General features: G+C 45.7%; 2 protein-coding genes across 15 annotated transcripts in view; one reads left to right on the top strand and one right to left on the bottom strand.

The window, feature by feature from the left end:
* MFHAS1 (multifunctional ROCO family signaling regulator 1) overlaps positions 1-4,014 on the bottom strand; it is a 77,661-nt gene extending 73,647 nt beyond the window's left edge. For 3 of the 14 annotated variants that reach the window (XR_009451409.1, XM_059685523.1, XM_059685524.1), the window contains exon 1: positions 467-4,010. Coding sequence is in view for 7 of the 14 variants with exons in the window: in XM_059685523.1 (XP_059541506.1) it covers positions 467-3,461 (2,995 nt within the window). In the remaining 7 variants the exon portion in view is untranslated. Of the gene's footprint in view, positions 1-346 lie in introns of all 14 variants that reach the window. The other 11 variants (XR_009451404.1, XR_009451403.1, XR_009451407.1 and 8 more) reach the window with 9 other exon arrangements.
* Positions 885-27,779, top strand: LOC132226801 (uncharacterized). Its single transcript, XM_059681228.1, has 9 exons — positions 885-1,100; positions 1,206-1,346; positions 1,788-1,903; positions 2,174-2,276; positions 2,358-2,462; positions 2,808-4,289; positions 9,710-9,879; positions 16,938-17,021; positions 27,683-27,779. Exons 1-7 carry the CDS (start codon positions 885-887, stop codon positions 9,791-9,793), a joined length of 2,247 nt encoding a protein of 748 aa, XP_059537211.1. The 3' UTR covers positions 9,794-9,879; positions 16,938-17,021; positions 27,683-27,779.

Here is a 27,779-nt window from a genome sequence, read left to right as displayed (position 1 = left end):
GACGGCACCCTCTAAATTTAAACAAAAATAAATAAATAAAAATGGCAATGACATGTCAAACTCGGAGCATCTCAAACCCTCCGGGTGTGTCTAATAAGCATTAAAGCCCAGGCTCAGCAAGAGACTAACCTCAGACCCCATCTTCCGTTCAGCTACCTGACATTTCCTCCCATGAAAGGCGGGCTCAATTGGGAAGAGGGGAATAAAGGAGACCCACATGTTTTGACTAGAACCCACTTGGGAAGTCTGACTCTCTCTTGTACGAGAGTATGAGACTGGGGACTGTATGTCAGATTGCTCATATACTTACTGCCTTTTGCTTGTCCCCAAACCCCCTTGTATTCACCTTGAGCTTTCCTGGGAAAGCCTGTGAGGTTAAACATCTTACAAAGGAAAAACAAAAATCTTCTAAAGAAATGCATTGCAAAACACAGCACAGAAGACGCACATCCCTCTCTCCACTTACCCGGGAAAGCGTGTGGATTGGGCGACCCTCTCTTAAGGCACTTAGAACAGAGAATGTGCACGGTGTAGTGCAGTCCAGGCCATTCCTGAAGTAGGACATTCAGTTCTTCCACCAAGGGGGTTATGGCTTGCCATGCCGTCCATATGTTTGGTAATGATGCATGGCTGGCGATGGAGAGAGTATCTGGCTGCAGGACCCCCTTGGCGGGTCTGTAGCTCACCACCACAGGAACTTTCCCTCGATATGCAAAGATCTGAAGTTTCCCGTCCGACCTCTGCACCACGTGGCTGTTGATCTGGACGCTGTAGCGTGCAAACAACCCAGGTGGGAAGGTAAAGGGAAAACTATATTCAATCTGCAACTGCTCAGCCACAAAAGACTGCCCGGCCAGGTTGGTCCCGTTAATCCAGGCCTCTGCATGGGGCACCTCGTTCTGCACGTAGCAGGGGAACTTGTACCAGGCCGTGGACCCATTCAGAGGCTTGCCCTTGGGTTTATTGAGGCAGTAGCAGAGTCCCATCTTCTCCAGCAGCTCCAGCAGCAGTTGCAAATCCTGCTGGGCCTGGACGTGAGGCTTAAGCAGCAACCGAATGACATGGGCCGGCAAGAGCCCGTGAAGCAGAAAGCCCTCCACGTAATGATGGAGCTGGGTGGCCCGGAGCAGGTCCTGGCTGGGCGGTGGCAGTGCCATTACGAGGGAGCTTTCCCCGTCTCCCTCGCCCTCTCCGTTGGTCCCTAGGAGCAGCTTATGCAGCAACAAGGAAGGATCCCTCTGGAAAAAGACATTGAGGATGTCAATGAGGCGGGTGAGGTTGTGGAAGACGTGTTCCTTGAGGGCTGGGCTGTCCTCAAAGTAGAGCAGTTTGCCGCTCTCGTGCAGGTAGGACAGGGCGCTCTGCAGCCGGTCCTCGGTCAGACCTGCCTGCAGGCCCAGGCGTGCCGAGTCCCACCAGCTCAGCCAAAGCCGCTGTGCCTGAGGGGGCTGGAAATGCAGTTCCTCCAGCACCTGCCAGGACCGGGGCAGGACTCTGTGTAAGTTGGGGAAGATTTCCCGGTGCTCAGCTACCGAGAGCAGCTTGTCCCGAAGGCGCTGTAACTGGCGGGGGTCCCTGCAGCTCACAGGCAGCACCGGGGAGAGGATCTGCAGCCGGTGGTTGAGCAGGTACTGGAAGTGGGCCTTGCGCCGCCGAAGGTTCTTGTCTGACACACCATAGTACGCGGCATGGGGGCTGGCTGAGCGCAGCTCGAAGTCGCGGGCCAGCGCCTCGTCCACCACCTGGGCCAGGCGGCTCAGGCCCTCAGCATCGCGCTTCTCCTGCAGGGCGATCTGGCGGTGGATGTCCAGACACTTTTCCTCCAGCTCCCGCTCCCCACACAGGTCTGCGTGCGTGCCCACAATGCACACCACCGCGTGAGGCACGCGGGCCCCCACCCGATGCAAGAAGGAGCCCACGGTGGTAGGAAATCGCCGCGGCTCGTAGGTGGCCAAGTTCACCACCAGCACATAAAGGGCCCCCGGGGAGAGGAAGAAGGGCTGGATCACCTCGTAGCTTTCATCTCCGGCTAAGTCATACACAATGAACCGCAGGCCCCGGGAAGCGTCGGCTGTCCAACTGGTCACCTCGATGCCCTTGCTCGCGGGCGGCGGTGGAGGTGAGTAGCCCTTGTCCTTGTCCCCTCCTTCACTTGCCTCCACCCTGTCCTCAGTGAGGCAGTGCCGGAGCAAGGTCTTCCCGGCAGCCTTATGGCCCATCAGGAGCAGCTTGAGGCGGGGCTGAACTGCCGGCTGGGAGTGGGCCAGCTCCTTCTGGTAGGCTGCGATGTAGGGGATCCCCTTCATACAGACCTCGTAGGGGGGCTGGATCAGTGGGTTGTCCTTGATCTTCCACAGGCCCACCCGGGAGAGCTGGCCAAAGTTGTCCGGCAGCACAGCGATCTGGTTGCCCTGCAGCACGAGCTCCTCCAAGCCCGTCAGCTCCACAATGGAGTCCGGCAGGTAGCGGATCCGGTTGTTGTCCAGCCACAGGGTGAGGAGCCGGCCCAGGCCTGAGATCAGGGATGGCACTGAGGTGAGCTGGTTGCGGCTAAGGTAGAGCTCCTCCAGGCCAGCCAGGGGCAGCAGCGCGGCAGGGAACTCCTCAAAGAGGTTGGAGGAGAGGTTGAGCATTTTGAGTCTCTGCAGATGGCTGAACTGGGCGGGCAGAGCCTGCAGCCTGTTGTTGTCTAGCATGAGGCTCTCCAGGCTGGCCAGCTCACAGAAGCCCTCAGGCAGGGTGCCAAGCTCGGCCCCACTCAGCCAGAGGATTTTAAGGGCACGCAGGGCACTGATACCCTCAGGTAGGCCTCGGAGCCGGTTACTGGACACGTCCAGCTCCTCCAGGGCAGCCAGCTGCAGCAGCTGCCCAGGAAAAGCGGTGAGCTGATTGTGGTCCACATCGAGGGTGCGCAGGCGGCAGAGGCAGGAGAGGGAGTCGGGCAGGTGCGCCAGCCGGTTAAAGCTGACATCCAGCTCCTCCAGGTGGGCCAGCGAGCCCAGCTGGGCGGGCAGGGCGGGCAGCTGGTTGTGGCTGAGGTTCAGCTTCCGCAGCTCGTGCAGGGCGCTCACCACCTCCGCGCCCAGGGCCGTCAGTCGGTTGTGGCTCATGTCCAGCTCGGTGAGGTGGTGGCCCAACTCGGCCACCGCCGGGGGCAGCCGGGCAAAGCGGTTCCTCCGCAGGACCAGGACGCGCAGGCTGCCCAGCGCCGACCCCAGCCCCTCGGGCACCTCCTCCAGGCCGTTGTTCCCCAGGTTCAGCACCTCAATGTCCCCGATGTTGGCCGGCAGCACGAGCTGGGGGGCGTCGGGGGAGTCGATCTGGTCGGCCCCGACCCCCGGGCAGCCCCCGGCCGCGCTGAGGGTGAGCTGGCGCAGGTTGCTCCGCAGCTTCCTGGCGCGCAGGGCGGCGTCCCGCCACAGCCTCACCGTCTTCAGGTTCCCACTGTCCTTCCCAGCCATGGCGGGGCCCCGGGCCGACACCCTCGCGCGGGCGCGGGAGCTCACAGCTCCATGCCGCGCTGCGCCCGGGCGGGCGCCAGGCTCCCGGTCGCTCCCGCTCCTCTCTCCCCACCCGCCCTCGGCGACCGGCGGCGGGTCCTAGCGCAGCCAGCGGCCGGGCGCCCGCAGCTGGGGGGCGGCGGCGACGCGAGCAGCTCCGGGGGGCGCCGAGCCGGCGGCGCGGGGGGAGGCGGCGGCCGGCGGGGAGTGCCGCTCGCATTCTCCTACCTCCGGGGCCATGGGCGCGCCGCGGAGGATGCCTGCTGCTCCTCCTCCGCTCCGCCCGCCGCGCGGCGCCTCCGTGCCCGCTCCGGCTCCGCTACCCTCGCAGCCGCGGCCCCGCGGCCCGCAGCGCCGTCGCCTCCGCGAGCTCCTGGAGGAGGGCGGCGCTTGGCTCGGCGGCGGGCATGTTGCGAGCACAGGGCCGGGGTGCAGCCGGGAGGAGGGGGCGGCGGCGGCGGCACCTCCCGGTCTCTGCTTCCCGGGGCCCGGGAGAGAGCGCGAGCGCCGCGTCCCCGGCACTGGGAGGGCGCGATCGGGAAGCGGCAGCGCCGCCCGGCGGCTCGGCCCCCACGTGACCGGCGGAGGCGCCGCGTGTTCCCGGCACCGCCCCAGGGGCGGGCGCCCGGTGCGGGGACGGGGGCGCCTGGCTGGGTGCGGGCCACTTGGCGGGGACGTGCGGGGAGTGGGTCCTGGCTGCGCACCCGAGGCCCCGGGACCTCGTGTTTGGATTCGTCTGTTCTGGCTCTTTGTTGCCCCCAAGCCTCCAAGAATTTCTTTTCTCTCCGGGTGCGTAGGCTGCGCTGTCGCCCTTTACTCATTCTTGACCGCCCTCTCCCTTCCACTCACCCTACATCCGCGCGGTAATGGACCTGGCAGAATTCAGGGGCCTGGGTTTCATTGTTGCACCTAATAAGTACAGAAAAGGAGAAACGCAAGCAGCCATTCATTCATCTGATATATATATTTATTGAGGCCCTATTTTGTGAAAAACCAGCTGAGGCAGGTTCTCAGAGCCCCTGGGGCAGGCTTTGAGCAGGCTCTCGGCAGACCTAATTGGGGGGTTGGGCTGCGGGGCGGTGAGGGGGTTGCATGGTGAAGCACAGTGTTTTTTTCTGGGGTGTCCCATTTATCATTACTACAACCCTGGGAGCTAGGTACCATCTCCCCAAACTACAGGACTTATGTTGTAGGTTCAAGAAAATGGCAGGCAAACTTAGCAGCCCAATGCTCACTTCTAAAGTTGATATTTTCCTTTTTGAGGAAGTTTCCTTGTCACATCTATGCTATGTAAATAATTCCTTCAGAATCTTAAAACTTCTTGAGTCTCTGGGTATCACCTCCATCACTGCCTCCAGGTTAGTTCAGAATGAAGCAAATTCTTTTCGGAGACACAAAACAATTCATTGGTTAAATCTACCACTTAACACTTGTGACTATCCCCCATGCATGACAATGCCGTCCTTTGGGGACCCATAGCCAGGTGAGAGGAGTTAGCTTGACACACAGGCAGGCAGGGCAGGGGTCCAGTGGAAAACAAAGGCAGGTGGAACAGAGGCGGAGGCAACCAGGGCAGTTTGAGCAAGCCTAATCACAGAAACCAACCATGCAGGAATAACAGACTGTTTTAGACTCAGAGCCAGAGGCATGTGAAACTAGGGAGGGACTGCAACAAGAAGGTGAACTGATGGTGAACTGACGCATAGAAACAGGGAAATTTAAGGTCCCTTGCTGGGCAAGAATGCTTGAGGGAATCGATCAGGTGGTGACACAGGCTTGTAGCACATATATACTCCTAGACCAATTAGCTTCCCTGGCAACCCTTTATTGTGCCCCTCCCAGTGCCGGCAGTCTGAATCTGCTTGCAATAAGTTTTCCACGCATTGGCTTAAATCTTCCGAGATCTCATTTTTCAGCTTCGAGACATGACAGGGGGACGACTCAGCTTGCTATTCCAGTTATCACTGGGGCAGTTATTGCAGTTATTTTAGTAGTTATAGTTTTTCTCTTCAAAAAGAGCAACTGAACATTTCAGCTGGAAATCCGCCCCAGGGATGGTTGTCAAGCCTGGCTCTACATCCGAGGATGTGCCCTCGGACAGGTGGGTCCCAACTCTGTGTACGTTACCAGGGAGAACTGAGCGGTGTGCACCTGAAGGATTTCCTGGAAGATCAAATTGCTGGAGGAATCCGTGACCTCCCACCTCAAGAAAAATTCTAAATCATTCTAGGGCCTAGAATCTAGGCTGACCTTTTTTTTTTTTTTTTTTTTTTTTTTCACATAGAAGGAAACAGGACCAAGACATGAAGCAACTTCCCAGCCAGGTAAAGGGTAGAGTCAGGTGTGTCAACGCCCCTTGTGGAATGATTCCCCTGAAGACATCAACTTTGTGGTCAGACCCCAAATCTTCATCCTCTGGCGCGTCTAACTCCAATCTAAACCTCAGCCTGCAGCAGGAGATGGGAGAAGGCATCGGCTTCCTACCTTAAATGGCTAAATTGAAGTCCTCGAGTGGTTTGGATTAGATCTAAATAACCTGTGCTAAGCTGTTCCCCTTTAGAATCCCTCAGAAAATTACGCTTCCATTTTAAATGTCTCTGAAAATTGTGCTCTTCTCTGTCAGGAGATAATGTGTCATTTGCTTTATCTAATAAAGAGAGCTGGCCAGGACCAGACAACACCCCGTTTGTGGCCACTCTGGGCCCTCACTGAAGCACGGAAGCCTGGTGTGAATGAGTTTGCTCAGAAGCAGTATTCTTTTTGAGCCCCTTGGCCTGCTATGTGCTGTGCCATCGATGAGGTGGGAAGCCTTGTTGTAAAAAGACTTGTCTGAGAGTTTGTTCTTTGAAAGGTAGATCGGGAGAATGCAATGTGCCCAGTGTGGCTCTTAAATCCAGACAAGAAGGATCCTGCCTTGGGCTCCCAACCTGGTCCTCCTCTTGCCACATCCCACCCCTTGTGGTAAAATTTCTGATGGCCTGAGGGGCAGGATGGGAAAGCCCCTTCAGCCTTCTAGAACATGCTTGGTGTGAAGGACACAGAAATGCCTGTGCAAACAGTCTCAAGCCTGCTTGTAGGAGGCCGGGCAGTCTTTCAGAGCCATTCGGGAGTTACGTGGCCATTCGAGGCCTATGGGGTATGGATGGAGTTGACTGTCCCTCTGTGCCCACAGGCTCCTCACTGTGCTCAATGGAGCCTAGGTTGGGATGAGAGCACCACATTTGCTAGCCTGATATAGCACACTAGAGGCCCGGTGCATGAAATTTGTGCATGGAAGGGGGGGGTGTCCCTCAGCCCAGCCTGTACCCTCTCCAATCTGGGACCCCTCGAGGGATGTCGGACTGCCCATTTAGGCCCGATCCCCGGGATGGGGCCTAATCGGGCAGTCAGACATCCCTCTCACAATCCAGGACTGCTGGCACCCAACCGCTCGCCTGTCTGCCTGCCTGATTGCTCCTAACCGCTTCTGCCTGCCAGCCTGATCACCCCCTAACCATTCCCCTGCCAGCCTGATTGATGCCTAACTGCTCCCCTGCCAGCCCAATTGCCCCTAACTGCCCTCCCCTGCAGGCCTGGTCACCCCTAACTGCCCTCCCCTGCAGGTCTGATCGCCCCCAACTGCCCTCCCTTGCAGGCTTGGTCCCTCCCAACTGCCCTTCCCTGCTGGCCTGATTGCCCACAACTGCCCTCCCCTGCAGGCCTGGTCACCCCTAACTGCCCTCCTCTGCCAGCCATCTTGTGGAGGCCATCTTGTGTGTTGGAGTGACGGTCAAATTGCATATTACTCTTAGATAGGATTTAAACATTTCAATATACAAGATATGGACCATCGTGTGTAGTCTTGCCCCAAGCCTGTGGCCCTGCACATGTCAGGATCTTCCTAAAAGCAAAAAATGATCATCTCAGTTTGAAAAAGAGGGATGCTGATTATTCCAAGTTTTCTTGCCTTGGATATCTATCCAATGCCATGGTCCTCATCTATAAACTTTCCCAAATCTTTTCAGTGTATTTTTATATATTTCAGAGAGGAAGGAAGAGGGAGAGAATGATAGAAATATCAATGATGAGAATCACTGTTCGGCTGCCTCCTGCACACCCGCTACTGAGGATCGAGCCCACCACCGAGGTATGACCAGGAATCAAACAGCAACCTCCTGGTTCATAGGTCTACACTCAACCACTGAGCAGCCATGCCAGCCAGGCTCCCAAATCTTTTCATTTCTCCTATCTTGCTTACTCTGAGGGTGTTTTCATTTTAGCCACTGCCCTATGATTGCAGTAATATCTCAGGCACACTGGCTTTCTCCCAGAGTGCAGACCCTCTGTTAGGGCACAAGTCTTCTAGGGGAGAACATGTGTGAAGAGGTTGGGTCTTGAGCTATAGGGGAGGATCCTATGCATTGTGGGCATTAGTCTTCCATTCATTACCTGTCGATAACAGTGTGGATGGCCCTAGGCAGCCGGGGTACTCTGCTGTCACCCCTTGGTAGACTAGCAACAAGCTCCAAGGAAGCTTTCATCCCTCATTTATTTTGTTCTGCCTTCAACATACTTGACTTCCTTCCATCTTGACAGATTTTTTCCTTGACCTTGCTAACCTTCTAGCTACTGTCTCATTGCCTTACTTCCTTTCTCTGTCAAATATCTTACATAAGTGGTCTGGGGCCAGTCTGGTTGTCTCCACTGGTTCCCTTCTTGGACCCAGTAATCTGGCTTCTATCCCCAGTAGCCAGCACATTGCTCTCTAGAAGGTTCACTCACGCTTCTTCCTTCCTTGACCTCCCATCATTGAAAATGTTAAGTAACTTCCCTTGGAAACTTTCTCACCTCCTTGATTTTAACCTTTTTTGTTTTGATTTTGTTAGATGAACGTGTAGGAAATCAAGGGAAAGGTAGGAAGAGGAGGAGGAAGGCACGTCCCTCTAAAACATCGGTTCTCAACCTGTGGGTCGCGACCCCTTTGGGGGGTCGAACAACCCTTTCACAGGGGTCACCTAAGACCATCGGAAAACACAGATATAATTACATATTGTTTTTGTAATTAATCACTATGCTTTAATTATGTTCAATTTGTAACAATGAAATTGGGGGTCACCACAACATGAGGAACTGTATTAAAGGGTCGCGGCATTAGGAAGGTTGAGAACCACTGATTTAAAAGGTTTTAGGCCTGTTCCGAAGAAGAGGATTAAAAATAAAAATAAAGCCAAATTTGGCAGAGGGCAGTTTAACCACAGGGATCTTCAAGGTCATGTCCTCTAAACTCTGGATATTGGGATGGCTGAGCTATCTAAGAATAATCACCAGCAATAATAGCTAACATGCATGAAGGCTTCCTGTGAACTCAGGCTCTGTTCTGTGTGCTCTTCGTGCAGTGTTTCCTTTAACCTGCACAACAGCCTTGAATAGCAGGTCCCATTATTATCCCGTTTTACAAACGGAGAAAAATGAAAACGGAGCTACTGAATGGCAGAATCCAGGCTCACAATAAGGCGAAGTCCAAACCTCCTGTTTTAATCACTGTGCTGTTTCTTGGAGGTGTGGTGGGGGGTGGAGAGGAATGGGTCTAAGTCCATTGTCAGCCAACTGAGTATTTTAAGCTGTAGAAAAGCGGTACCAGCTGAAAGCAGGGAAGACACCCATCTACAGTTAAAGTGAACTCTGCTCTTATAATATGTATGAAGAACATTGGACCACCCAAAGATTAAACAGCCCCAAACACAAGAACTAGGTTTAACATCTCTTATTAAAACAGAATTTCTCTGCCATTTGTTGATAAATTGTTTGATTTGCTTCTTTGTTGGCTTATTTGAAGGAAAAAGGGATAAGTACAAGTGTCCATAAAAATCTGTCCTTCAATTAGAGGGCATTTTAGATTCTGTCTTTTAAGAAGATTTAAAAAAAAAAAAAAAAGGAGAAAGAAAGCTTTCCTCACTCTTCTTTCCCAAAATTTAATAAATCTGCCTTGGACTCACCGTCCGATTTGAATGAGAGCCAGTTCATATCAGCACTGGCTAAGACGTCTGAGAGTGTCACTTAACTACCAACAGGGAGCGTAAAAAATGTGTTCAAGACACTGACTCCCCCTGAGAGCAAAGGCAACACTGTCCCAATGTCTGTTGTTTTTTCTTTCCCCTGCACTACAGAAAACAAATTTATCTTGGACTGGGCAGCATTCGATTTAACATTGGCTCTCTTTGTGTTTCCAGGTCAAGTGGGAACACATATGCTCCCTACTGAGGAAAATAAACTGCAGTGTATTTTTAGCATCCGTTGGAAGGACTCGCAGCTGAAGCTACGCAGGATCCAGGCCATTCACTGAAGGCCCAAGGATTGGCCGCAATGTCACCAAGAATTCCAGAATGTGCCCTGGGTGTCTGTAAGTAACAGTGTCCCTTTACCCCCCACCTTACCCTCGACCATTCGCAACCCCAATCCTGTTGCAAACATTTTTCTCCTGAGAAAGAGAGAGAAAACATTCCAGGGAAAGATCAATGAGAAACATCTGTGAAATAGTTATGACACATGACGCTAACTATAGCACACTTGGCACTCTGAGATGGAGCAGGTTCAGGAGGGAAGGGGGAGCATTGGGAGCAGAGATGATGCCCTCCCTCCCCTTGGTGCCTCACGCTGGAGATGAGCCATGCACAGGGAGCCACCATATGTGTCTTCGTGAAAGAGGACAGGTGCCACTCTGGCACACCTGGCCGCTCTATGGCATGGTGAGCTTGCCCAGATGGTCCCACCCTCCATGGGTGGCATGGGCAATGTGCAAGGGGGCCCTCGTCTGAAATGGAAGGTTTGCTCACGAGATTTGGTGAAAGTGAGACATACGGTTTAAGACCTTCCTTCTGCCTGCACAGTTTTGAAAAATATTTTCCATTTTTGAAAACCGATTTAGGCAACGGTGTTAACGTAAAAACATTCAAACCTATAAAGAATGTTTGTGAGTTTATTTTAGCCAAACTCTTGACAATTGCTGGGTTTGGAATAATGCTCCAGAGAATGGCGGCTTTCATCTATTTTTTTAAAAAATATATTTTCTTGATTTCTTTACCGAGAGGAAGGGAGAGGGATAGTGAGTTAGAAACATGGATTAGCTGCCTCTTGCACACCCCCTACTGGGGATGTGCTCACAACCAAGGTACAGGCCTTTGACTGGAATTGAACCTGGGACCCTTCAGTCTGCAGGCCAATGCTCTATCCACTGAGCCAAATCAGTTAGGGCTTTCATCTATTTTTAAACATTGCAATCAAAGGAGGAGACATCAGTGGGTTACATGAAACTCATTGGTGATAGAATAGAGAGGCGGGAAAAAGCAAAGCAGGGAATCCTCTGGGATTGGATAAAGAGTAAAATGACAGACGCATACGTAGGTGGGTGCAGGATAGTTAACAGTCAATGATTTTCATAACAACAGTAACAATGAAGGAATTTGTGGTATCTGCCCTGGCACCCAGGGCATTTGGTTGTGTCCTGAGGGGTCCGGAAAAAGGGAAGTTTCAAGTTACCCTGACATTTCAATGATACTTTTTGTTATCGTAGATGCAAAAAGACAATAAGTTAAAGTAAAGGTTGACCTTGTCAGGGAAGATACAGGCCTAGGAGGTGACTTCCCACCATAACTGCTTTTAGTCAAAGTTTTTAGTTTCAGACCATCCTTTGTGGTTATGCTAGGTCTTTGAGTTTGAAAGACTGCCAGGCAAGCCTTCCCTGAGCTTATCAGGTTAGCATGTGGCCCCTTTCATCCACAACTGTTAGCTTTTAAATGAATGAGACAGTGATATTGTATCTTTCTTTCAAAAATAAAAACCAGCCCTGACCGGTTTGGCTCACTGGATAGAGTGTCGGCCTATGGACTGACAGGTCCCGGGTTCGATTCCGGTCAAAGGCATGTACCTTGGTTGCGGGCACATCCCCGATGGGGGGTGTGCAGGAGGCAGCTGATCAATGTTTCTCTCTCATCGATGTTTCTAACTCTCTATCCCTCTCCCTTCCTCTCTGTAAAAAATGAATGAAATATATTTAAAAACAAAAACAAAATCTTGAGGCATTTGTAAAATAAAAACAAAGTCTTTGGTGGCGTCATATAACACACATCATGAAGCAGAGCGTAAGATAAAAAATGTGAGGTCTTCCCGAAGAACTATAATTTTGATTAGTATTGTAGTTATTAAAAGACAGGAAAGGCAAAGTTACCGTGGATGTTATTCACGATATTTATTACTCTTGTACCCAAAAAGAAAACTTTCTGCTTAAAATTCTGTAGAATAGAACAATAAAACCTGATCCCCTACCGACTCTACATCCTACGAAATAGTGAGATGGCTTGAGATAATAAGGGTTTATGGTGAGCTGTTATGTAAGTATCACGGTTGGTCATAACTTCATTATAAATTCATCTAATATTTATAGAACGCCTGTGCAGGATGGCTGAATACGAGACTACTTGGGAAAGCTTCTATCTCTGTTCTCGTCATCAAGGTGTAAAAGTAAAGCATTCATCTGATATTAAGGCCGTCTCAAAAGCTATGGCCCTCTCCTAAATTAGATGCTATCTAGTTCAGAATTGTCAGAGCAGGTTGAATGGACGTCCTGATGACGTCGCCAGTGACCCCTCAGCTTTGTTCCTTTGTTCCCTAACTACAGTGGCTCTTCAGGTGTAAAAACAATTTGAGGAAGCCCTTCCCTTCCTCTGCAAGGTAACATTGTTCCGAGGGTGTGGTTGTTCTTGAAAACAATTTTATTAACACTACATTTTCAAAGCTAAGAATATTAAGTTTATATATTAGGAGTTTAGGTTTTGTTCTAAGTACAGAATATTGAATGTATTACTTTTCCCTTCCTTTAGCTTTTAAAATACATTTTTTTAAAAAAATAAAAATAAGTTTAACGTGATGTACAAATTAAGTGAAAATATTTCCCAAAGTAAACTGGAGAAATTATAGGAGCCTTATACTAGAAGTTTAGGTTTGTAGGAGAGAAAAAAATATTTTTCCCTCTACCCTTCTGAATTCTTGGCTAAGACCTCTGTAATGAAGGACAGATCAACAAGAGAAACACAGACAGAAGTTTATTAACATGTATAACGCATGTACACATGGGAGAGACCCAGGGATAAGTGACTAGCTCCCTGGGGTGACTTAGAATTCAGGTGAAATACTATGCTACTAGGACAGCGGAGAGAAATGCAGGCCTCTTGTGGGAGGGTAAAGATTTTCAGGAGAGATGAATGGGCCCTGAGCAGAACAGATGGGCGGTATGATCCTTTGTGACAGGTGTGTCTGGGTGTGATGGCCATTTCTAGCCTCTTCTCCTGGCATGTGTCAGTCCTCCCTGGTTGATGACACTCCTGGGGAGGGATCTGTGACAACCCAGTTCATTTGGAAGATCTTGAGGCAGATGACGGAGCTGAGAGAAAGCCTCTCCCTGCATCTGCTGTTTCTTAAGTGCTTACAGCTCAGAGAAATCAATATGCCCAAGCAGCATGTTTTGAAGTGGCTCGTCCTGAACTCCTACAGTCACATTCTGGGTGGCATTCAGCTACTCTTCAGGTTCCACGCGACACTGGGCATAGTCACCTACCCCTCCCGCTTGTCATTGTTGTTCAGAGGCTTTGTCTCTGCAAAACAACGGAATTAACTAGGACCAAATGATAGATCCTCCCTTCCCCCAACTGGTGGGCGGGGTGTGACGTAACCTGCAGCCCAGAAATACCTGAGTGACTAACCAGGTACCTTATATGGACTATACATTGGACCACCAATCAACACCTGCCAAATACCCTAAGTCCTTGTCCTATATGGACAATGCAGTAAGCCACCAATCAGTGTGCGCCGAGTACACTAAGCCCCCCACCCCTTCCCATTCCGCCCCTCAAAAGGCGTGCCCACCCCTGCACGTGCTGCTGTCTTCCCCTTGTGAGGCAGCCCGGCAGGTGCTTCTCCTCTAATAAAGCCTGTGGTCCTGGTTTTAGGCCTCCGTCTGATCTTTCACCAAACTCTAAGGTTTTTTCTTAAATGTCAGTGGTTACTTTTCTTGCAGATGATATTCCTGAAATGGATAGTTTTCATTTATTTTTAAATTTCCTGGCATGTAACATTACATCTATGCTAGAAGTTATAGGGGAGGATCTTTAAAAGTACAGTTAATGTGATGCGTACTGTTTGTATCTGTGTAAATTCACAGCAGTCCCTCTAGCTGCCCCCTGCCCACCGAGCAGTGGGTTCCCACAGCCATGTGGTCAATGTGACCTCACACGCCTACTCTCAGTGCCCAACGTAGGCACCTCATTAAAACTGGACCAAAGTTCCTATTTTAGAATTTTAGATTTAGGATTGTAGGGAAAGAAAAATCTCCCTCTAACCTTCTGACTTCTTGGCTAAGACTCCTGTAATAAAAGACAGATTTATAAGAGAAAAACAAACAGAAGTTTATTATCATGCATACCTCAAGTATACATGGAGATAATCAGGGGGAAATGAGTAATTAGAACGCTGGCTCATAGGGCAATTTCAACTGACACCATAAGAAAGTGTGGGGGAGGCCAGTTTTGGGGCGTGGTAGAGGGTTATGCACATAAATTACTGCCTTTGTTAAGGGTCTAAAGTTGCCTCCAGGGATTGAATTTTGTCTTTCCTGGTAGAGTAGGAAGTAGGGAGACCTTTGAAAATATATGTCTGTTTTAGGCAAATAAGGGGAAGGCAGGGTACTTTTCTTATATCTGCTTCTTCTCAATAGCCTTCAGGCTCAACATAATCCTATGCCAACATGGCGTATTCTGCGATGGCATGTCCTGCTACCCATCAGGACTGAGAGTAGGAAAGTCGGTCTTTCTACGTTAAATTGGAGACCATGAACAGCTATCCCTAGACCATCACAGGGACTTGGGAGCAGAGGAAATCCAGTCCACCAAGAAAGGAAAAGGCGGATATGACATGATAGTAGATATGAGCGTGAGAGCATGTTTCTTGGATTTCCAACATTTTGGTTTCTTGCCTAGTATCCTTGAGTCTTAGCTACATTTTCTGCCCCAAAGACTCGTAATAAATCCTCTGCTTGTGCTAGAGCACCCTTGAGTTGGTTTCTCTTCTTTGAAACCAAAAGAATCTTAGCATAGAAATTCTATGGAAGCGAGTTTGCAAGTTACAGACCATCAAAGAAAATGGTTATGTCATAGTAAATGAGGCGAGAAGTGGGTAGTCCTAGAAGCAAAGAACATACATATGTTAAAGTATGTTCAGTTTTTGCAGCCTCAAGGATATGCAATAAGATCAAGAAAAAGAGAAGCTTCAGGCCAAGGTTGCCCAGCTAAAAATAGACAGAAAAGGAGAGTAAGAGTACAATTATGGCCCTGGCCCGGTGGCTCAGTTGTTTAGAACATTGTCCCATACACCAGGTTCCTTTCCTGGTCAGGGCACATACCTAAGTTGCTGGTTCGACCCCCAGTATAGGAGGCAATGCATCAATGTTTCTCTCTCACATTGATGTTTCTTGCTCTCTTTCTAAAATCAATAAAAACATATTCTCAGGTGAGGAATAAAAAAAAATACAGTTATGTTCCAGAAGCCTTTCTGACTATAGCCACCCACCTGAGGCTGCTCCAAGTTAGTCCAAGAGGCATCTAAAAAGACACAAATACATACAACCAGCTTCTGTATCGTAGCCGTTTTTGAAATGAAAATTGGTGTGTTTATTGAGAAAATGTATCATGTCAGCGATTAGAATGGGAATATCTGGGAGAAACCAGAGGTGCTGAGAACTTCAACTCCAGAATTTCAGCTTTAACACCCCAAACCCTCCATAGGTGTCCCCTCTATTTGTCCCACCAGATAAATGTGATGAGGCCTGCCCCATTGCAAGCAGTTCAGCTCAAATCTACTGGAGGCACAAGTAACATTTCATGATACATTAAGGGGAGAAAGTGCCATCAGAAGCTAAAGAAAATAATGGCGGAAATATTTTCAATTCCTAAAACATAGGGTTTATACTTAACTTATCTAAGGAGTTTTTATAAATCAGCTTGCAAATGATAAGTACCACAATTTTTAAAAAGCATGCATGGAAAACAATTTATAGTAGAAGAAATAGAGATAGATAATAAATATATACAAAATAGTCTCATCTCAAAAGTAATCAAATTAATGACTTTAACGTGGGATACCATATTTAGCCCATCAAGTTAAAGTAGACTTTTAAAAACTTTCATTCTTTTTTTAAAAAGTGATTTATAGAGAGAGGAAGGGAGAGAGAGAGAAAGAGAAACATCAATGTGATATGCTACCCATGATTGAACCACACCTGGATATGTGCCCTGACAGGGAATCAAACCATTACCTTTTGGTGCATGGGATGACGCTCAACCAACTGAGCCACGCTGACCAAGGTGGCATCGATTTTTTTATATAGCTACTAAGCTTTATTTTTCCTAGTTATATTGAAATATAATTGACATACATCTCTATTTAAATTTCAGGTGTCCAGTGTAATGGTTTGACATATATATATACACATATATATATATATATATATATATATATATATATATATGATGATTGCAAAAAGTTTAGTTAGCATCCATCATCCAATACAGATACAATGAAAAGAAAAAAAAATTAAACATAGAATATTAATAGGAGAATAAGGAAAAGGGGCACTCCCAGGTATTAGAGCATAATGTGTTGGTGCAACTCTGTGTAGAGCATTTAATAAGAAGCAGGAAAATCCTAAAGAAATGTTTATCCTGGAGATCCACATAGAAAGATATTTGGTGGGGAAAAATGACTTCACCATCATTTTCTTTAGCTTCTGATGTAAATAGATACATACATTGGGATATATACGTATGTGTGTATGTTTAAATGTACATTCATTGAAAAAAACCTGAAAATACATGCATCAAATTGTCAGTGGTTTTTATCGCTGCTTAGTGAAATTACAATTTTTTTCTATAATAGGTGTCATCTTTATCATTAGAATAAATCATATTTCAAAAGAAAGTCATGCAGACAAATACATCTTTGTTCAAGCAATCACAAAAAGCACTTGTTATATTTAGTTATATTTAATATACTAGTATTTCTGTATTTCAATTTCTGATTTGTTTGAGGGCAAGTATGTTCAAAAGGAAATCCCATTTTTCTTGGAATATCAGTCTAAGCTTCCTTCTTGGCCTTAGACACAGCCCTTATCCAACATGTGCAAATTTCTCCAAGTTAATTGCATGAGACTTATAAAACTGGAGACTTCTAAATACATTCCAACAATGTTGAGAATATGGTTGCCTAGTATTACAATATGAAACATTTCCAGAACTCTGACTTCTAGCTGCAAAAATATTTGAACCAGGTGAATTTCTGAAAATGCTGCCTCTGCTTAACTTGAATCTTGCTAAGGAGAGTTTTCTGCCCCATCCCCTTTTTCTTTTACACCAGATCTCTCTAATTCCACCTCCTTGTTCCACTGAGCTGATGTGGGAAAAGTAGGCAAATGCATGAAGGCATCAAGGTCAACGACAGGTAAGGAGACCCAGAATCCCAAAGGAGAATTCCCAGAGAAAGAATCTGGGCTAGTGACCCATATCACCCTCTAGTTGGCCTTCTCCTGGCATTTGAATGGAGGCCGGTGCTTAATGTTTTGTTCACATTAACACAAATATGCTACCAGAAGACCTCACATGTGAGAATTGAAGGCACTGTGAGAGGCTCGGTAGGGAGAGACATTTAGGTCAATGGGGCCTCTCACATTAGTCATCTAAGTTAGGTGAGCTCTTATTTAGAAGTTTCATAACCAAGTGGTAGTAAAAATCACTTTGCAATTAGAGTGAACTCTCTACCTACTTCACATGGTGGCTATGGGCACATTGCATAGCCACCATGATTCTCAGTTCCATCAACCATAAAAGGAAGTAGATGAATTATATCTGATGCTTAATTTGGAGTCCGACAATGGCATCAGAGGGTTCAAGAACATGTGAAATTATAAGCAAAATTATATACATTTTTGTAGAGGGAAGATCCATAGCTTTCATCAGGTTCTTAATTCATGAATCCAAGGAAATGATGACCCAGTGAATTATATAATGTTTAAATATCAGTCAACATTAATATTCTTCAATTCTCCATTTATGTATATTTTGGATAGTGTTTTTTACCTTATTAAAAGACTTTATTTTATACCATGTTAGGTTTACTCAACCTTCAAGTTGTTGAGGTCAGATTCCCAGGTAAAGTAAATATTATTATTTCCTTTCTCATCTACAAGGAGTTTTTCCACAGGAAGGATTTGTGTATGTAAATATACACAAGAGCTACAAAATGCAGAAAACTTAGTAAAGTAATTAACCATCTAATGCAGCGATTTCAACCTTTTCTATCTCATGGCACCTGTAAACTAATTATTAAAATTCTGCGGCACACCAAAAAACATACTTTTTGTCCATCTGACAAAACATAGGTATAATTTTGATTCCTCCACACCAGATGGCTATTGTTGTGTTGACTGTTGTCATTTTTTTATTTGACAATCTAAGGGAGAAGAGGTCAGTGCCCATGACTAAATAGTCAGGAATTGCATGTTTTAAAATTCTTGTAGCACACCAGTGTGCCTGCCACACCCACAGGTTGAAAATCGCTGAGCTAGTATATATGATGTCAATGATGGAAATCTTGCCATTATGTGAAATTTGAAACAATTTACTAGTTTAGTTGGTCTAATTAAAATATCTTATAATGAATATATGTTAAGATTGATTTTTTTACAGTGTTATCACTGTATGATCCTGATCCTGACTTTGTTTTTAAAGAGTAGGTAGAAAAGAAGTTGGGGGAAGTCATAGAACTATAATTCCAAGACCCCAACCCCATCCATAATAATAAAAGTGTAATATGCTAATTAGACCCGAAAGCTGAACAACCTACCAGACGTCATTCTGGACATCCTTCCGGACGAAGCTGCCATAGTAGGGGCTGAGGCAAAGGCGGTTAAGGGCTATCAAGCAGGCAGGCGAGCAGTTAGGTGCTATCAGGCAGGCAGGCAGAGTGGTTAGGGGCAATCAGGCAGGCAGGCAGAGTGGTTAGGGGCAATCAGACAGGTAAGCAGAGTGGTTAGGGGCAATCAGGAAGGCAGGCAGGCAGGCCAGCGGTTAGGATCCAGGGGTCCCAGATTGTGAGAGGGTGCAGGCCAGGCTAAGGGACCCCCGCCCCCCATGTGCGAATTTTGTACCTAGTCTAGTCAATATATAATTAACCGTAATAAATTCAGATTCTTCAGATTTTCATTTCCTGTTTGACATCCATAATCAAATTGTCTGTTCACATCAATCTCTCTGAAATTTGCCTACTCTTTCAAGAGACTGCATTAGAAATGACTTAATGATGACACACAGCATCTTCTTGCCCCATAAGCTGACTTCAGGTATAATGGGAAATTCTGTCTGGGAATGAACACTAGCAGTGTCTGCCAGGGGCACTGAGTCAACACTCCAGAACACGGTCCTCTTTCCCAACCAGACAAGCTGGGCACCTGGAGCCCACATCGTGGTCTGGGCTCTCAGCAGTGATGTCTCACCATTTGACAGGCATCACATCCACGACACAAAGAACAGCCTGGCCCCATAACTGTGAAGAACAGTCTGCTTTTATTTTTAAAGTATTTAACTTTGGATTGTTAGAGCTCTATAAAGGTCTCAAAAAGGGTTTAAATTCTGTAATTTGATTCTTAGATTTCTCATCTCTTTGAATTTTGAAACATACCACTACCACATATTTTATGTGCAGCTTTGCTTCCAAAGAATAAAGTGGATTTTCAAACAAAGACTGAAATAAAACAGTTAAAAAGAAGTATGAGACAACTGGATAAACAAAATGTGGTATATACATACAATGAAATATTATTTGGCCTTAAAAAGAAATGAAGTTCTGATAGATGCTACAACATGGATAAACCTTGAAGACATTATGCTAGTGAAATAAGCGCAGTCGCAAAAAGAGAGATATTACATGATTCAGTTTATATAAGGTACCGGGAGTAGCCAAATTCATAAGACAGAACATCGAATGGTGATTGTCATACTTACTCTGAAGGAAAAGGGGAGGAATTAGGAATTGTTTAATGGGTATGAAGTTTCAGATTGGGAAGATGAAAAATTCATGAGGTGAATGATGTGATAGTTGTACAACAATGTAAATGTACTAATGCCACTGAACTGCACACTTGAAAATGGTTAAAATGGTAAATTTTATGTTATGTATATTTTTACCACAATTTTTGAAAATCTGCTTTATTAAAAAATTATGAGACTATAGAGAAATTTGAACACTGACTGGATAAAGAAAGTATTGTTCTTTATTTTAAGACTATCTTTATCTTTTTAGAGATACATATGAAGTAGTTATAAGCATAATGATATATCTGTCATTGGGTATATATGAAACAATTTTGGCTGTATGTTGATTAAATTTAAAAAGAGAAAGAAAAAAAGCAAAGCTATAAGCATGTATTGCTGTTAACCTGTTAAATGAAATCAAAATATAGATTGTGGGTTATTTTTTTAATCAAAATGCATTATCCATTATATTATTATTTATAGTTTTTGGTTTGCCTGAAATATCCAATATTTTTAAATCCTTTTTATTATTTTGATTGTAAACATCTCAATGTTTTCCTTCTTCAGTGCAATAGTCTGTAAGATGTCAAGTTATAGAAGGCATTCACCGTGTTCTTTTGAACAATCTTTCAGCTTAATAAATCTAGTGTCTTGTTTGAGATCATAAAGAAAATATAAACTATGCATTTGGAGTCTCATTGCAGTGTCATTATTATTTAGGAGTCACTTTTTTCTTACTATGCAACTTCGCTGGATTAAAAAAAAAATTATATCGCATTGTCATAGAATCTGCCTAAATACTAACACAAATTTAACACGAATTTAATTTAGTTTCCTCATCCAAACTGTTTGATGTTGTCTGTTTCCCACACAAGATTGTAACTTCATGAGGACAAGGAATTTGTTTTCACCACTACACATTGACACATGGTAGATCACAATTGAATATCTGTTGAATCAATGAATAGACAAAGAGCTGAACATGAACATATGGCTAAAGAGAGTTAAACTTCTAGCTAGAACAATGAACTCAGTCATATCGTCAGCAACCTCTATGGGAACGTTCATGGAATTTAATTACATGTATAGTTCATCTTCAAAGTACATTCTAAATAAAATTTTAATACCACCTTGAAACAGATGCCTAGAGTCCATTTTACAGATGGGAAATCTAAAGCACCAAAAATCTAAATCCTTAAAGAAAAATGCATGAGTCAATGTCAGAGATAGATTGAGAGAAGAATTTTAAATATTTGGTCTTGAGTGACTGTCTCCCCAAAGTTGTTTATCCATATCTTGCGCTTGTTACAACTCATTTGAAAGTATTTACTACTAGAGGCCCGGTGCACGAAATTCATGCCCGGGCAGTGGGGGGTCCCTCAGCAGAGCTTGCACCCTCTCCAATCAGGGACCTCTGGCTCCTAACAGCTCACCTGCCTGCCTGATCACCCCTAACTGCCTCTGCCTTGGTCCCCACCACCATGGCTTTATCCGGAAGGAAGTTGGATGTCCAGAAGATGGCCAGTTGACTGGTCTAATTAGTATATTATCCTTTTATTAGTATAGATTCTTGAATTTGAAAGTCTCTCAGGTAAGAAGTCTGTTTGTTGTGACAGCAGGTGACTCAGTTACTGTCAATGTTTTCTCTAGAACTTGTTCCTCAATCTGTGTCCAGTAATTCACAGAGTAAGTTGCTCTCTCAGCTGAAATATATGGTGTGTAACTAATTTACCAGAGAGTTTCATTAATGCTTGGCCCTCATTTAGTTTTTAAATGGATTAAACCACCCCAAATCTATTGCACACACAGGGGGAAACCTTGTATGTCATGTCTATAAAATTAGAATTTAAAAGTCTAATTTTACTGATGATTCTTCAAACATTACTAGAAATGATATGACTCCAAAACTTAGTATGCCAGAGGGATCACACAACCTCATTTTTAACTGAAAAGTCTCTTTTTCTGTTGGGACTGTGGTTCTCAAATTTGGCAGCATTGTGGAATCACCTGGAAACTTTACAAGTACTGATACCTGGATTCCACCCCTGAGATACCGATTTATTTTATCTGGGATGTTGTCTGGGTTTTGTGAGTTTTAGAAGAAGCTTCTAAAGTCCAGCCAAGATGGAAGAGCCTCTTCTGACATGACCTGGGAATGGAATTCAGGAAGGAGGCCAAGCCAGAGGACCGTGGATACAATGGTTTCTAGATTTCTCTTTAAATCCAGATATTTTAAACTATTTCAATAGTTTTAATATCTTATAGTGCCGGGGTCCAGCCCCAGTGGGTCCAGGGGTCCCCAAAGGTGTGGACGGAGTCGGCGAAGAAGGAATGACACGGAGGCAGCCTTCGGGTGATCATCATAGCCAGGTTCTCTTGTCAGGGTCTCCAGCCAGGTTCTGTACAGGTACTCCAGTCAGGTTCAGTGTCCAGGTTCCAGTCAGGTTCTCCTGCCAATCTCTGTAGTCAGGTTCAGTCCAGGATCCCTTGCCATGTTCTCCCGCTAGGCTCTGTCTCTAGGCTCCGAGGCCAGTCCCGGTCCAGGATCCTCTGGCATGCTCTCGCCAGCGAAGTTCTTCTGTCTCTAGGCTCCGTGTAGGTTCTGTCTTCTGAATTCTGTCTCCTGAGTTCTGAGTCTTTCTGTCTTGTTACAACTGTATTTATACCAGTTGATTCAATCCTATCAATCTCTATTACAAAGGTTAGGGCGTTTCTTATCTCCATTCCAGGGAGAAAAGATTATGTAGTTTAAGCATGATTGTTCGTAGTTAAAGGGATTAATTACCCGCCTGGCACTTAGTTGAGGGGTTTTATTCCCTCCCTAACTTCAGGGGAAAATCCCTACCTGGGGATTCAACCTTTCTCGGAGAGGTGACTTTGGTTAAAACACAGTGCCAAGAAGGTGAGCAAACATATTAAGAAAAGTATGCCATATATGCCAGGTCCCTTGAAACAGCAAGGATGGACCGGCTCCCGGCAAATTCCCCCTTTTTTATTTTTTAAAAGCAAGCATTAAAAAGAAAAACCTGAAACGCTCTCTTGTATCCATTTTAAGAGTAGGATTGGCGCTTTCTGCTATTACCTGAGTCCTGATCAATCACCCCAGGGAGAGCTTGCCAATCCTGCACTTTCCCGGGGTGGAAAGGCTGCAGTGGGGTTAAGGATAAGGCTCCTTGGGCCTACCTTCTCCCATGCCTCTACATTTACCTTTCCGGCACCTTTCCTTCCTCAGAAAAGCATGGACGTATTTCTTGTATGAAATGTTCTGTCTGACTGGGAGTAACCTTAATTCCTCTGCTAATAAGCATATATGTTAAAAGATCAATACAGAGTCTTTTTTCTTTAGACTCAGTATGGCACATCTTCTTAATCTAAAGATCAATACAGAGTCTTCTTTCTTTGGACTCAGTATGGCACATCTTCTCAATCTGAGTTCTGTACTATCCACCTTCTTACCCTACTTATCCTCTATAGGGGGGTTTGCAGCACCCTGGTGGAGTCCTATCCGTCCCGAATGTGGGGGTTCTCAATGGGGGGGGGCTTACCTAGGGGAATCCTTTTCCAGGTGTTCCCAAAGGTGTGGACGGAGTCGGCGAAGACTATCCACCCTCTTCCTATGGTGGAGTCCTATCCGTCCCGAGTGTGGAGGTTCTCAATGGGGCAGCTTACCTAAGGGAATCCTGTTCCAGGGGTTCCCAAAGGTGTGGACGGAGTCGGCGAAGACTATCCACCCTCTTCCTACGGTGGAGTCCGATCCGTCCCGAGTGCGGGGCGCTTACCTAGGGGTCCCTGTTCGGGCGCCAGATGCCGGGGTCCAGCCCCAGTGGGTCCAGGGGTCCCCAAAGGTGTGGACGGAGTCGGCGAAGAAGGAATGACACGGAGGCAGCCTTCGGGTGATCATCATAGCCAGGTTCTCTTGTCAGGGTCTCCAGCCAGGTTCTGTACAGGTACTCCAGTCAGGTTCAGTGTCCAGGTTCCAGTCAGGTTCTCCTGCCAATCTCTGTAGTCAGGTTCAGTCCAGGATCCCTTGCCATGTTCTCCCGCTAGGCTCTGTCTCTAGGCTCCGAGGCCAGTCCCGGTCCAGGATCCTCTGGCATGCTCTCGCCAGCGAAGTTCTTCTGTCTCTAGGCTCCGTGTAGGTTCTGTCTTCTGAATTCTGTCTCCTGAGTTCTGAGTCTTTCTGTCTTGTTACAACTGTATTTATACCAGTTGATTCAATCCTATCAATCTCTATTACAAAGGTTAGGGCGTTTCTTATCTCCATTCCAGGGAGAAAAGATTATGTAGTTTAAGCATGATTGTTCGTAGTTAAAGGGATTAATTACCCGCCTGGCACTTAGTTGAGGGGTTTTATTCCCTCCCTAACTTCAGGGGAAAATCCCTACCTGGGGATTCAACCTTTCTCGGAGAGGTGACTTTGGTTAAAACACAGTGCCAAGAAGGTGAGCAAACATATTAAGAAAAGTATGCCATATATGCCAGGTCCCTTGAAACAGCAAGGATGGACCGGCTCCCGGCATTATAGTATTCTTCACCCTGGGGTCATTTCTTAGAAGGCTCTGGTTTTACATATCTCAGATTTAAGTCAAATTGGGCTAAGGTGAAAAAGATGTCAAGGTGACAACAAATAGGATAAAGTGTTTGAAACACCCCTTAAAATGTAAGTAACAAGCTATACAACTGTGAGATATATTGCTTATTAATAAAAATTTTGACATGCTACATGAGCCATACAAGACCAAAGTGGTCATTTGTATGATATGAACTGCCTCCAAAATAATTCTTCGTAATAAACAAAAGTTACTCAAAATGTGTCGATTTTTATTTTGGAGACGTTGTCCTTTCATCACTACCACTTTCGCTCGCAGGAAAATGAATTTAGTTCTTCATGCCTGAAAATTCTAATGCCGACAGCTTAAAGTAAAATAACCCTGTTGCATCACCCTAGATAGCACATTTAACAATTCCAATCCCTCCAGAACAAAACCATTATGAGAGTTACTCCCATGCATGGTTTTCATTTGTCTTCTATCAAGTTCTTACACTTAGTACTTCCTTGGTTGGCTTGCTTGCTTAATTGTGAATGGTAACTAAGGCAACATACAAAAACAGATCCAAATGAGGAAAGAATTACAGAAAAAGAAATGCTTTTCTAAAAAATCAGCAAGAAAAAAGACGTGAACTCAGCTCTCGGAAAGCAAGGACTAAACACCCTGCCTGTATCAGTGTCTCGCCCTTGGCATATTGTTGGTTGCTTCCAGAACCTAGTTCTCCCAGAGTCCTCGCCTCCCTTCAGGGACTTGCTTTATAATCACTTGATTACTTAAGCTCTTGGAAACCGAGATATTTACCCTGCTTTGCTCCAGGCTGTTGGGCTTGCTTTGGGGTAGGTTTTCTGAAGCAAGAGGCTAGTGTCATCATTTAGCACTCCTATTAAAAACCCCCTTAATTCCTCCTGTTTAGTCTGGCTCACTGGGTGTTGCCCATAAAAACAGTTTGGCTTTTGTAATCACAATTAGCACAGGGTGGTGTGACTAATCAGTCAGTTCACGGCATCTCTGTTATCTTCTATGAAGTGAGTCAGTTTCAGCATTTGCTTGTGCTCATGTGTCACTCCCTACTTTCTGATGTGCAAGTCTATATTTGTCCAGATGCTAGATGTTGGGTTTTTTTTAAAGGCTGTTTGTTTTCTTTCTAAAAACATGTTCTATACTCCCTCTCAGGAGTGAAACTAACTCCACAGGAATTTGGAAGAATTCCCATAATAGGAGTTCCTATACAGAATTCCCAGGGCAAAGAGGCCATTTTGTTCTCTCAGTTTGGGAAATTGTACCAATAATACAACTAGTTCAGGCCAATACACATGTACTGAATATTTACAAAGTGCCAAGTACTTTTCATATAGCATTGTTTTAAAATAAGGTTTATTTTAGAGCAGTTCTAGATTTACAGAAAAATTATAAAGATAGTAGAGTTCCCATATATCTCATACTCAGTCTCCCCTATTATTAGCATCTTACATTAGCATATTAGTTACAATCAATGTAATGACACAATAATGTATTGATGTTGATGCATTATTATTAACTAACATCCGTATCATTCATATTTCCTTAGTTTTTACCGAATGTCCTTTTTCTATCCCAAGATCCCATCCTGGATACATTACAATCATCATGTCTTCTAAGGGTCTGCGGGACTGTGACAAGTTCTCAGACTTTCATTTCAATGAACTTGACAGTGTTGAGGAGCACTCATCAGGTATTTTGTAGAAAGTCCCTTAATTCGGTTTTGATTAATGTTTTGGTCATTAGACTGGGGTTAAGTGTTCTTGAGAGGAAGATCACAGAGACAGAACACCATTTTCATCACATCATGTCAAAGGATGTGATATATGTATACACTCAACATGACTTATCATTGTTGATGCTAGCCTTAATCACATGGCTGAAGCCATAAGTGTCAGATTTCTCTACTGTCACTTATTTTACAAGTAGAGGCCCAGTGCATGAGATTCGTGCACTGGGGAGGGGAAGGGGTCCCCTCAGCCCAGCCTCTGCCCTCTCGCAGTCTGGGAGCCTTGGGGGATCCTTAGTGCTGCCATGGAGACGGGAGAGGGTCCCACCACCGCTGCTGAGCTCGCCAGCCATGAGCCCGGCTTCTGGCTGAGTGGCACTCCCCCTGTGGGAGCACACTGACCACCAGGGGGCAGCACCTGCATTGAGCATCTGCCCCCTGGTGGTCAGTGCTCACCATAGCAACCGGTAGTTCTGCCATTGGTTCGATTTGCATATAAGCCTTTTATTATACAGGATGACTGCCCTCTCTTCCCCTCCCCATCTTTAGAAGGAAGTCACTATGGACTACTCACACGTAAGGAGCAGGGAATTGTGGCTCACCTTCTTGAGGGCAGATATCTACATAGGTTATTTGAAGTTCTTATCTATTCAGTCATTTATATCAGTATAAGTTCAAGGATTTTAAAAACATACTTTGGCTTATACAGTAATCCAATAAATCCTTTGTTTTCTTGCTCAAATTTTTCCAGCTTTGGTCACTGGAAACTCTTTCTGTTTGTTCCTTGTCCTTTAACATACTCCTTTGTTGTGGATTTTTTTTTAGCACTTCCTTAATTTCTGGATTTATAAAATGCTCCAGCCTTATTTTGCATTTTTCCTGACCAAGGCCTAGAAATCAGCCACTTCTCTAAGAAACCCTGGTTCCTTTTATTGGAGAGTGCTATTAGAAATCTGGGTGATAGGTATGTCCCTTGTTACTTGGGGTGGTTTTGCTTCTCAGCTGAAAGAGAAAGGAACTAACCCAGTATTTACATATGTGCATAAACATTTTTATATATAACCATTGGTATCCATATTAAGCAAAGCATGAGTTCATACAGATGTCTCCAACTCTAATCCATTACCACATGGATCACTCTAGCCCAGGGTTGAGCAAACTTTTTGACTCTAGGGCCACAATGGGTTCTTAAACTGGACCGGAGGGCCGGAACAAAAGCATGGATGGAGTGTTTGTGTGAACTAATATAAATTCAAAGTAAACATCATTACATAAAAGGGTATGGTCTTTTTTTTTTTTTTTAGTTTTATTCATTTCAAATGGGCCGGATCCAGCCCGCGGGCTGTAGTTTGCCCACGGCTGCTCTAGCCACTTCCCCCTGCTCCAACAGTGAGAAACCTGGCTCCCACCATCCACCGTTCATTTATTTGATTGTTCAATACACATGGATAGCAGCGTCTGAATTGTTGTTAACCTGTACCCAGTGGGAGGCAATTTATCAACTAGAGTAGTTTTCCAGGGAGTCTGGAAGACAGTTTTCTGGATGGCCCTGAGCCTTGCGTCAATCAATAATTCTGTTACCAAGGAAGAAGGGAAGGATCGATTAGAGAAGACAGTGGTCTCCACTATAGAATGCACTGGAGTTGCAGATCAGGGAAGGGAAAAACAGTGATCTGACTTTGAACTTTAGCTGTGAGTTTCTATGAAAAAGTCAGTTATTTTCTTCTGCAAATGGCAGCTTTTTGACATAATGCTCATTTCCTTCCTCTGCCACAGCACGAGTTCCGTCTTGCTTTAGCCTCCACAGCCATCAGCCATCACCAGCAGAAGTAAGGGGAGAAACCCCATTAAGTACATTGTAAACTCCAAGGTG

This window comes from Myotis daubentonii, chromosome 2 (genome assembly GCF_963259705.1).
Source record: "Myotis daubentonii chromosome 2, mMyoDau2.1, whole genome shotgun sequence".
NCBI lineage: Eukaryota > Metazoa > Chordata > Mammalia > Chiroptera > Vespertilionidae > Myotis > Myotis daubentonii.
The sequence above is the reverse complement of the archived record's forward strand: the minus strand, read 5'-3'. Positions and strand labels throughout refer to the sequence as shown.